Below are 12,824 nucleotides of genomic sequence, written 5' to 3' on the forward strand. Positions count from 1 at the left end.
CCAGTCCTCTGTACAATCGGAGCTCCTGGTAACTCTCCGCTCTTCTTTGCCCCTGCAGAGCCAGAGGCAGTCGCCGACGAACCAGCCGAAGTAGGAGACACTCTGTGCGGTTGGTTGCTTTGCGTCGGTCCCTCTTTCCGCGCCAGATTCGAATCGGGTTTTGCCCGATCCGCTATCTTAGGGGCCGAGGGTATCGGGTCGCTAGACCCTACCACAGACACCGAGGTTGTCCGCAAAGGGTTCGAGCTGCCCGAAACTCCCGGTTTTCCTACGTTGCCTGGAAACGCTGCCTTCATCACAGCCGTTGGGCTGGAGACTGCTTCGTTTCCAGGGGTTGGAAGTTGGTCGATCGGAAGGAAGATCTTCTCGGCGTGAGGACATTTGCGCTCAAAACGCCTCACAAATCGAAGCTTCAATCCGATCTCCCGAAATTGCGCTTGAGTTACCTCAGCGGGATTCACGCCTATAAGCGCTTGCAGTAATAAATAGCCCTTTTATAGTTATATTTATCTTTCCTCTGTCTGGGCCCGCTCGGCTTGGCTGCCGAGGACAAGGAGTCTGCTGTCAGTTCCTCCTCTTCATCTCCTTTTACCAAGGCATCTTGCCTAGACAGGGAGGGCTTGTCGGTAACGACCGACGCTTTTTCCCCTGAGGGAGTAGGTCTCTCCACTGCTGGAACTATACCCCCTTGAGTGGCTGAAGGAGTTACCTCCTTGGACGATTGAGATGGAATGATTGTGACATCCATCTCGTCGTCCGTCAGAGGGAAGTCCTCCCAGTCCCACGGCGGGGGGCTCTCCTGGCTCAGTCGGAGAGTCTCATTCTCCTCCAGGCGACCGAGCAATTCCCTGCTCTGAGTATGTATGGCGTCGCTGACTACGTCCATTGTCAAAGTCGTCGTTTCGTCGTCCCCGCCCATGGATGGGGTCATTACTGCACTGGGTGCATCATTGTCAGTTGTCGTAGCCGGGGTCGATATCGAGGGTTGGTTGAGGTTTGTTGTTTTTTGGGGGTTTGTTATAAAATTCGAATTATCCATAGAAAATTTGATTAATGGGGGAGATGAGGACAGTCATGGCATAGCCCTCCTCTACCATGACTAGGGCGCTAACTACTCGCTGAGGTGCCCGAGGTGCCCTTTTAAACTGTCCTGCCATATGTGTCTACACAAATAACTTCAATAGATTTTGCTCTTGGAGATAGAGCAAGAGCGGGATTAAACAGAAAAACAAACTTACAAACATATCATATGATGTTACAACAAAAACAGTTGTTTTCTATGCCCACCTTTCATTTATATAATAAAAATAATTATTTTAAGAATTATCGTTCTTTATTTATAAATAAATAATGATAATTGTTATTCTTTTCCAGCATTCAATAGAAACTTTTCTTTGGAATGCCTAATTTCGAAAAATACTAAATTTTTACACGTACAAATAATTAGATTCGGTTTAATTCTCCTGCATCGGTGGTGTTTTAAGCTTCATCGTATGTGGATCTAAATTATAACGTTCCATTTTCTTTCGCCACCATTCATCGGGATGTTGACGTTTAACGTGAGCATACATATTGGCGCGTGAACGTGATTCTTTGCCACAATGCGGACATGCATACAATTGGGCACCGGTGTGTGTGGCCATACCCAGCAAAATGTTCGATGCCAAAGATGACATTCAATCATGGGTGCAAGTGATCTAGCATGTCATCTTTTTAGCATCTTCATCGATGAATTTTATATGAGCGTGGACCCCAAAAGATGACGTTCTTTTCTGGATCCTAAGCATGTCATTTTAACCAATGCGTTGACATGTCATTTCCACCAATGTTTTGGCATGTCATTTCCACCAATGATTTGACATGTCATTTTCGCCAATGCTTTGACACGTCATTTTCACCCATGCTTTGACATGTCATTTTAATCTATGCTTTGCCATGTCGTTTTCACCAACCCCTTGGCATGAAATTTTCATGTCTGGTTTGGAAAATGGAAATGCTGTATTGAAATATGATTTTCATGACAAACAAAACTCTTTATTAATTCAAACGAATTCATGAAATAGCTACAATTAATTTATCAGTTTAGTTTTTCAAAAGTTTACATCCAAAATTGCAATGTAATCACCACCGCTGCAACGCAAAAGATTACTTCCTCCGTTCTCCGCAACTGATATTCTTTCATATTACAAAAGGTTTTTTCAATTATCTTCCCATCACCAGTTCAGATTTCGACATGGACTCCAAATGCACTCCTTTAAGTATTTTTATTTCGTAAATTACTTTTATTTTATAATTTTGTTATTTTATAACAACATGGTAATTTATACTCTTTTGTTTAGTGACGGAAATATGTAGGGATCTACAACCCGGCTTGCTTTAGGGATCTCTAAGAACAAAATGTAACGAACGGGGAGGAGAGACTTTTTATGGAAAATACCATTTATGCTTAATTAATTTATTTTTAATTGTTTCTTTCCAAAAGTAGTTTCTTCTTTATTTTCAGATTCTTGTTCCTTTTCGTTTCGGATTTTTTTTTTCAAATTCCAAGAAGCGAGATTTGATTGATTTCATTCTATGTCAGATTTAGAACAGACAAGGGAACTTTTAAAATAACAATGTGTGCAGTCCGATTCTATTTTTAGCTCGATGGTTGGGACTTCATATAATACCAATTGTTTAGAAGTTTTAGTTGTTTGATATGCAGGAAATGTAAGACAACATCACGACGACAGTTCTAACAACTTTGGTCTGTTCCAGAAACTGCAAGAATCTACTTATTTTTACTACGATAACAATTGTTCCTTTATGTTATCGGAAAAAATAGTAAAAATTAGTAGATTTTTGCAGTACGGGAACATACCAAAATGAAAATAAACAGGTGTATAAATAAAAATACAAACATCATCTCTATTGGATCGATGGAATGGGTACAAATGCTGATGAAAAGATCGGATCTTTCACGACTTCCTTTGCATTGGTTCAAATCCTAATGAAAAGATCGGATCTTTCACGACTTCCTTTGAACCAATGCAAAAGATGACATGAAATCACGTCATCGCAAAGAACCCCTTCCGTCAAATTTTGCTGGGTATGTTCGTCCAGATTACGTTTCTCACGAAATACTTTGTCACATAAAGTACACGGCAGGTTCTTCTCCATCTCATGCCAATATTGGACGTGTTTCTTCCAACTACGTTGTGTTGTGAAATTACGACCACATATATCACATGATTTCGGCCGTTCCTCATGTCGCATACGATGTAAACGTAAACTATCATAGTTTTTATAAAATTTATGACATATTGCACATTGGACAGGTGGCTGTACGATTCCATCATGTGTTGCATAATGCTTCTTAAACGATTCTTTACATTTGAATTTTTTACCACAAATTTCACAAATATGATAATAGGTATCATTGTGTTCCGAATCAATGTGTTGACGTAGCTCTTGTTCTGTTTCAAATCTGTAAGAATTAAAACAAAATGTTAAAAATGGGATAGATATTTGATAAAGCAATGTAAGGTTGAATCGCAAAGTCTATATAAGGACGGTCAGTTAGACTACTTTTCACAATAAGCTTAGATTTTACGCTATTGTGATTTGAGTTTCCTTATACTCTCTTTTTATTTATACTATCACTGTTATGTTCTTACGGAGGTGGTCGATTGAATGAAAGACGATGTTTAAACATAACAATCAATTCATTTATTGAATAAAACTTTAAGTTGTTTTATGAGTTGAAATAAAGTATTAATTATGAAGAACAATGAAATATGACGAAATATGTACAGATGAGATGTCTATTAATTGGTGGTTGCAAAGTAACTGACTGACTGTGTACTGACAATGAGTAGAGAGAGATAATAACTTAAAACTACTGATGCATGCAACACTGCTATGATGCTGCCAGATTGTTGCATTTTATGTGGTAGTACTAGGGTTACCCTAATATCTCCCCTTTTAAGTTTGAACCTGGGTTCTGGATATTACTTCAACTGGTTGTCTTCTGTGGATGATTCTGGTTGATATGCTGTAGAATCTGTATACGGCAATTTAATGTTGAATTCTCGAAGTAATATGTCCAAAGGTGATAATTTGTTTGATGAAGCAGAAGTATCGCCTATTTTTGTTTGAAGTTGATCTGCATGTACCTTGATGCGACTTCCGTGTTTGGAATTATACTGACTTTCCTTTTTCTGATTTCTGTCCATGACTGATGAACATAGATTTTTATGAACGTTGAATACGTTGTGAGTTTTTCTTCTTGAAGATGCTTTTGCGGTCGCTCCTTCCTCTTCCCTTTTTTTGAGTGCCGTTTTGACATGTCTATTTGGGCTGTAATGAAAGTGAGCATTGAGTACTTGATAAACATTGTTAAATGACTTAGTTCCTGTGAACTTGATCTGATGACACCATTTCGCTATTGGAATATCCCATAGATTAAATTTCTCAATCCAATCTATGCCTAGGACATTTAATGATTCCAAATTTGAAATGTAACAATCCACAATTTTTGATTTTCCTGCAACTGACACTTCTATTGGAAAAAGTTTTGCAAAAAATGTGAGTTTATTGCCACCTGCATCTTCGGCGCTGTCTGTGGTTTCAAATGCATCCGGCTTTCCGATTCTTTTCCACGTTGATTTGGAAATTATGGTAATGTCTGATGCCGTGTCCAACTGTAGTTTCACTTGTTTTGAATTAATACTCACTGTGACATATTTTCTTAATTCCTTGAAGTGTACTTGCTTTGTTGACAATATAGTTTTTGTATTGAATTTTGATTTATTCTTCTTGAAATTCTGATGAGTCACACTGTTCTTCTTAGAATTTTGGTCGTGATTGGTTTTGCTCTGTTGAGGTTTGTTGTTGTTGTGTTTTGATTTGCTCTGCCTGTGCATGCTGTTGCAAAAACCATCTTTGTGACCAATCTGTTGACATTTGGTACACTTGTGCTTGGAGTAGGGGCAATGTTTTGCATAATGCATATCTCCACAATACCAACATGCTGTTTTTGGTATCTTTTGTTTTTGTTGAGGCTTACCAATTTTGTTGCACTGTTTTTGACTTCCCTCAATTAGTGCTGTGTCACTTTTCAAATCCAAAATGCTTTGTGTTTCATCAACTAGCTTTTCTAGGTTGACTACTTCCTTACTTTCATTGAGATGCCGTAATAAACGGATTCTGATGTCACTGTCTTGTGATGATTTAAGACCAAGTATGAATATTAAACACTTGAACTGGTCTATAGTTAAGTCATCCAGTTTAAAAAGTTCACACTGAAGATTGACACGACTGGCGTATTCTTTAAAATCTTCATTTTCCATCTTTGTAATTTGGAGACACTTATAACGTAGACTTACTTGTGTTTCTGTTCTGCCAAATAGTCTTGTAAGATGCTTGATTGTGTCTGCCAATGAAAGTTCTTGAGGTTGTTTTGGTAACACGAAATTCTTGAATCGTTCATGAATGTGATTGGACATTTTTCTCCACAAAAGTCCTACTTTGTCTGCATCGTCCAGTGCACTTGCTTCCCTTTCGAAGATGTGTTTGAAACGATTGTACCACGATTCAAATAATAAACCACTGTCAGGCTCATAGTGAAAATCCGTCATGGAATTAGCTAAAGATTCCATGAGGTGGGCTTTTGCCACTGATGATTCACCTGGAATTGATGATGAAACTGTGTTTGCACCTTGTTGTTGTCCAGCGATGAATTGTGTGAGTTTATTTAGTAATTCCTGTTGTTGCGCAAATTGTTCCTGCTGCTTAGCTATTTGCTCTTGCTGCTGTGCAAGTAATTTTACAATATTCGCTTGTTCCGACATGTCTAGATTTTTCTAGTGTCTGTGTTTTCAGCCGTTACAATTTTGTTAGAGACGCTGCCGTCGTATGTCTGTATGTGTGTACAGCAAAAATGATGAAATTCCAACGTTGTAGTGGTGTGTGTGTTGAGCTGAAAAAATTTATGTATATGTGAGAATGCAAACTGTTGTTTGTGTGAGTGTTGATCGCTGAAGATTTCTTGAAAATTCTTGTTAGAATATTCCTGATGAACTTGCGCCTGTGCGTTTTGATGTTTTCCTTGAAAATCTTCCTGCCACAACTGTTATTGTGTGCGATGTCTTGATGTTATTACGCAGCCTTGTTGAAACTTATATTTGTTCCAAAATCCTCGTCGCCAAATTGTTATGTTCTTACGGAGGTGGTCGATTGAATGAAAGACGATGTTTAAACATAACAATCAATTCATTTATTGAATAAAACTTTAAGTTGTTTTATGAGTTGAAATAAAGTATTAATTATGAAGAACAATGAAATATGACGAAATATGTACAGATGAGATGTCTATTAATTGGTGGTTGCAAAGTAACTGACTGACTGTGTACTGACAATGAGTAGAGAGAGATAATAACTTAAAACTACTGATGCATGCAACACTGCTATGATGCTGCCAGATTGTTGCATTTTATGTGGTAGTACTAGGGTTACCCTAATAATCACAATAAAGTATTTTGACAGCCAACGTAATAATCAAGCTTTTTCGCCGACTTTACATAGATCTTGGTTGAATCTATAAGTTTACAAGAAAGTCGCAAATCTGTTTAACCAGAAAAGAACTTTGGTGTTATTGTAACAGTTCTCCTTTAGATATAGAATGAACTGAGATAGCGTGTGAAAGAATTTCTACTCTACTCAGGTCATGAGAAAGCAAAACTAATGTATTTTCCCCCGGGCCTTTCCATCATCTGATTAAATCGATTTCAAGCTTCACTTGGTGTACACTATTTCCACGTATAATTAATACCTACTTCTTATTACTGCACACCAGACACTCCACACTTTTCGCACCATCCTTTTCCTCGATGTTATGTTTTTTAACATGAGTAGTGTATGCCTTAAAATTACGAAATTGCCTAGAACAATGGGGGCACTCATGATATTCAATAGCGGTAGTAAGCGACGGTTTGCTGGGATGTTCATTTAGGATATGTTTTGCCAAATCTTTTAGGTCATCCAGAACTTCATAGCATTGTTTACATCTGCAGAAGAAGAGATAAATTAAATTAAATTGTTTTAACGAAAATATATATTTGAATAACTTACTTAATTTTGCCGGAATTCTCATGCCACAGCAAATGATCAGCCAACGGCCTTTGTTTTTCAAACACCGTATTACAACATTTCATATAAGGACTTCGTGTATGGGCTATTAGAAAATGTTCTCTCAAATCTTTCCATGTATTAACTTCAACCTGACAGATATCACATTTCAATTCGATGCAGCTAGCGATTATTTGTTGTGCTGATAAATATTTCTTTCGTCTCGTTTTCTTTTCAAGATTCCTTGGTCCCTTAGTGGTGCCACTTTTTTCTTTCCTTCCTTTAGATTTTTTGGTTGTTTTCTTTTTACTTTTCCGCAGGTTTATTAGTGGCAAATCATCTGAAAAGAAACGGATTTTTTTTATCAATTTTAACGTGACATTGAGTGTGTCTTTTTAGGGAAGCCAACGTAAAAGCACTCCGAAGGTCTGCGGTTCGATCCCTGACCAGAACAACTATATTTTCGGCGGTGGCAAATCCCCACACCCGAATGTTGGCTTGTATTTGTATTTTCAGCTATGAAAAAAACGTCTATACAAGTGGTGTCGTAAGACACGCCGTTGTTGTTTAGTGTCAAGATCGTGACACCCGACCATGTCTAATGCCATCGTATTTTGACGTTGTACAGTGATAAACTAAGCAGTTCCATACCTTTTGCAATTTTAATTTAAATTCGAGGAAATAGTGGATTTCATGTGTGGGAAGAATATTCTGGTCGTGGTGATGCAGGAAACCAAGTTCAACAAGTGCGGCTTATATCTTTGTGATGGTTACAACGAACTGAGGAAGAATCACACCAGAATATCGTAAGCCCAATATTAGCCCGATTTTGGAAGGCCATATACGACCAATGGGGGAATACTCCACTCAAGCAATCGAAAATGATATTGAATCTTCAACAATAAACTAAACAAACAAAAAACAGCCGAGGCACGGGCGAATGGAGCTTTGTTAAAAACAAAAAAAAAAAAAAAAACAAAATTCCAATAACAACCTCACAGGCAACTGTGTTGGTGTTCTTTTCAACTCACAGAATTCTAAGAATTCTTAGTTGATACGTGCTGACATGTTGCAAAATATTTTGATTTTGGTGTTTCTTTGGAAAAGCCAAAAAGTGAGTGTGATTCTCATTCATATGCGAATACTAGACACTTAAAGAGTTCAGTTTTTCGCTAAAAAGGCATAATTTCAAAAACTGAGAAGCCAATTGATAATTCCCTTCGCCGGGATGAAATCATGATATTGGTAGCGATCAGTAAAAATTTTGCAACACTGTCAGTTCGTTTTGAAAAACATTACTCTGTGTAATAGAGGGTAATAAATGAAGTTGAGCCAATGGGGGAATACTCCACTCAAGCAATCGAAAATTAATAATTAATTTCATTTTATTTGTTTACGATAGGCAATTTGGCCTCGAGAAATTACTCGCAAATTTATGCTCAATTACTCGATAACGAATGTTGCATCCCAACTTTGAGTACTCAGGTCGAAACAACTCGATATCGAATCACATAATTAGGCCCCTGAATTGTTTTTGATGATCGAAGAACTTCTCGACCAAAAATTATGGACATATGTCCACGTTTTAAAGCGGTACCACCTGACGACGTTTTTAGCTACATTTTGGCAATTAAGGTTCGAAGTAATCAACAAACTTCTCCAAAGTCCATGTTTGGTTTAGCTTTTAAGTAATTTCGAAGATTTTATCTACGTTATTTGTCTAAATTTGCTGTCAATTGGAATTTACGGTTCAAAGTATGTACATGGTGCTCTTGAACAAATTTTAAATGGAAGGTGCTTACACCTGAGAAGTTTTTGCGGATTCTGAAACTACAATGTTCATAGATGAGAAAAATAAAAAAAAAATCGCCGCAGCGCTTTTTGAATAAATCGCTCAAAGTTCACATTTTTAGGGTTTTTAGGTTTTCACAATTTTACTTGGAAACCACAAGTCCTATCGAAATGGAACTAAAGAATGTTGTAGCGGTGAAATTTCTCTACAAGATTGTCTTTTACGATATTTTCATAGGTATTACCGTTTTTGAGATATAGAAGTTCAAATTGGGACAATTCATTGTCTCCTTATAAAACAATGTCATGACTGCAATTTCCCAACTTAAACGTATATATCTCAAAAATGGTACAACCTAGGAAAATATACGAAAGCGAATCTTGTAGAGAATTTTCACAGCTATAAGATTTTCTCTAGTCATATTTCGATAAGACTTACCGTTTTCCAGCAAATCGTGAAAACCTAACAAAAAACCTAAAACTGTGACCTGAACTGCAATATCTCAAAAATTGCAAAACCTAGGAACAAATCATAACGGTCAATCCTCTAGAGAATTTTCATCACTACATTTTCTTTAGCCCAATATCGATAGTACTTGCGGTTTCCAAGCAAAATCGCGAAAAGAATGTGAACTTTGACCGCGATTTATTTAAAAATCCCTCTTGCGATTTTTTCTTTCTTTTTGCATTTTTCTCATCTACTAACATTGCTGTTTAAGACTCCGCAAAAACTTCCCGGCTATAAGAGGTTTTTATACGATACAGTCAGTGCATTGTCTCAATTTGAACTTCTATATCTAAAAAATGGTAAAACCTACGAAAATAGGTGTGTACGATAACTTTCCCAGCAATAATTACTCAGTCAGTTCCAGCAACCTCTCTCAGTGAATTTTACTCTCTCAAGCAAGAAAAATTGCAGAAAGTTATCGAACAGCATTTTGCAAAAACTTGCAAGATAGTCAGCTGTTTGCGAAAATGTATGAAATTTGTTTTTGTTTCTTTTGATATTTTAAACCCAACGGGACAAAAACATAAATTTTAAAATTGCAGTTTACTTATTTAATGCTTTAATCCTATCCACAACGCTTTTGAATCTAAAATGTAAAAGTAGAATGTTCTTGGTCAAAAATAGTTGTGTCATTTTACTTTTTCAGTAATAATTATTCAGTAACTTCTTTTCAGAGAGTAAGAGAGATTTTACTCTTTGATACGAAAATAGAGAAAAAAGTAAAAAGACAGCATTTAGTAAACTTTAGCAAGGTAACAGTTGATTACCAAAACGAAAACACTGGCGCCAATGTAGGAAAGAAAAACTAACTCTAAAGCAATGAAAAACTTCTTCAATTTTCAGCAAAATAAACTAAAAATAATTAATATATTAATAAAACAATCAATAAATATAGCTGAATCGTAATATTTATAGTATTTTTCCACAAAAATAAGATAAACATTGAGCAGCTGACCATTAGCAGATGATTAAAAAACAGCTGATCGAACTTGCTAAATGTTGCTGGGAAAAATTCTTTCAGCAACTTTTAGCAATTTCTCAGCAAGCAACTGTCAAAATTGTTCTCTCACTTCGCTCTCTTTTACTGAACTTTTGTGTAAAAAGACAGTATTGAATAACATTTCGTAATAATTATTACAAATTATCACGTAAAAAGACACACCTAATGTTAACATTTCGAGTTGTTTACATTGAACAGGTGATTAAAAGTCAGCTGGTCAGCTGGGAAAATTTGTCCCGCAAAAATTTGCAAGTTCTCAGTCACAAATCTCTCCAAACTCGCTCTCTTTTGCTGGATAATTTTGTTATCGAACAACATTCAGTAAAAATTTGTACGAATTTGTACAAATTTTTAGGTTATCGTACAGACCTAATATCATAAATGTCAATCTTTTAGAGAATTTTCACAGCTACGCTATTTTCTCTAATCTCATTTCGATAGGACTAGCGGTTTCCGTAAGCCACTTTAGGCCGCCATCAGACCATCTGCTTTTTCACATGTATGACATCAGCTGTACCCAAAGTGACAAGATACATGTGAAAAAGCAGGGGGGGTTACTCTGTATTGCGATGCGTTTTCGTTTGGTATTTTGTTAACGCAAGATATTTGCATTAACGCACGATTTTGACATACGCTTTTGTATTACAGATTGCGGCGATGCCAGAAAGGAAAAAGGAACAAAAATGGTTGCGAAAGGACATATGAAAACGAATTAGAGACTCATTTAATTTCCTTACGCATCGCAATAGAGAGTAACCCCCCAGATGGTCTGATGGCCGCCTTAGCACATATAAGTTTTTTGGGCCTTATGCTTTTTAATTCATGTGTTTTCTTGCACTCAGTATTTTTTCCACCGCCACAAAAAAAAAAAAAAAAAAAAAAAAAAAAAAAAAAAACACTTACGACGCATCAAGACCGTTGCTTGTGCGTAAAAAGTAAACTAAGTGGTGTGCTTCCACTTGATGACAATTGTAATTTTATTTATTTTATTTGTTTGGAAAGGTTTAGCCCGCATATAACAATATTGTCCGATTTCAGATTATAAAAATTTATCAAATTGGCTGTAATTTATGGACATTGGCCCATGTCGTTGTATAGCCCCCATAAAACGGTATAGCCCGATATCAGATATTTTCAAGTTGACCGAATTAGCTAAAATTAGGTATTTGGGTTCCCAATTGTCAGAAAATTTAAAAGAAAGTCATTATTCCATATTAGTTAAGAATATTCCATGATGGAGGGTAAACAAGTTCGGTCCAGCCGAACTTAACGCTTTTTTACTTGTTCTATTTCCAATAAAGCCAAAGACATGTTAAATAATTGTTAAACAAAATTCATTTATTTATTATTTTTTAACATAAAAGTAAAAAAATAACCATACATTTATTCATAATTTCTCTTTATCAACTTAAGCGGTAATTGTACATACATATATCAAGAATTAAGATTTATAACTATAAATACAGTCAACCAAAAAAGTCTACATACACCCTATAAATCTCGAGTTTTAAGGGTAAGGAAACATTTTTATGAAAATCCAAGTTCATAGTTCTATTTCATATCCCTAATAAACAATATTACATCCCCCCATACCAAGTGCGGATATTATTCGAATGTTCGGCACAACTTTCGAAAACGATATCACTGTCGAAGGATTGGCAAATGTTTTTCGGGTGTACACAAGCACGTTGTTCTTTTGTTCGTCAAAAGTTTAAAAACGATATCATTTTCGAACATTTTGCGAATGTTTTTTCTTCACAAGAAAAAATGTTACGAGAAACATTTTTTACTTCGGAATTTTTTAAGTTTTAAAAAATTATTTTATGTAGTTCGTAAAAAATTCCCATTTACTTTTTTCAAATATTTTCGATATAAATGTTACGTATAATATTAAGAAGAAGTGATGATAAACACAAAAGGATACAAATACAAGACAACAATGTTTATAAACAGTTACACGCATTAAATCGCAAACATTACAAAGATGAAAAGGTACATAACAGAAATATCAACAGACGTCAGGTAAAGTTAAACATGTCATGTCCGCCAAAAATGCTTTTTCGGCACTATCGTAAAAACTATCATCTTTCCTTCACTAATAATATTATTGACGATATTCGAATTCGAAAATTTTCCTGCCACAAACTGAGCGACGGATGAATCGTTTTCAATTCGTTCTCGTGTGTCGTTTTCGAACAAAATATCCGCAAAACTATCGAAAAACATTCGAAAACGGATCGCTTGCGATAGCAATGGTATGGGGGGATACAACAAAAATATATTCCATAATACGAATAACGGTAAATTCTATAAAAATTAAAAAAATAATAGGGAAAAAGTGTACATACACCCAATGAAATATTAAGATTACCGTAAAATTTATGGAATAAGCAATACAAATTTTACATTTTATTGCTT

At 36.0% G+C, this 12,824-nt stretch overlaps 1 protein-coding gene across 1 annotated transcript in view; it reads right to left on the reverse strand.

Annotated features, from left to right (window-relative positions):
• Positions 1-2,012: 2,012 nt before the first annotated feature.
• Positions 2,013-12,824, reverse strand: part of LOC141398009 (transcription factor grauzone-like) — a 55,384-nt gene continuing 44,572 nt past the window's right edge. Inside the window, exons 3-5 of the mRNA XM_073975112.1 lie at positions 7,111-7,447; positions 6,816-7,046; positions 2,013-3,466 (exon numbers count right to left, since the gene is read on the reverse strand). Of these exons, the coding sequence (XP_073831213.1) occupies positions 2,980-3,466; positions 6,816-7,046; positions 7,111-7,447 (1,055 nt within the window). The 3' untranslated portion in view covers positions 2,013-2,979. The remainder of the gene's footprint in view (positions 3,467-6,815; positions 7,047-7,110; positions 7,448-12,824) is intronic.

Source organism: Musca autumnalis, unplaced genomic scaffold, assembly GCF_047663935.1.
Source record: "Musca autumnalis isolate F117 unplaced genomic scaffold, ASM4766393v1 scaffold_3, whole genome shotgun sequence".
In the NCBI taxonomy this organism is placed as follows: domain Eukaryota; kingdom Metazoa; phylum Arthropoda; class Insecta; order Diptera; family Muscidae; genus Musca; species Musca autumnalis.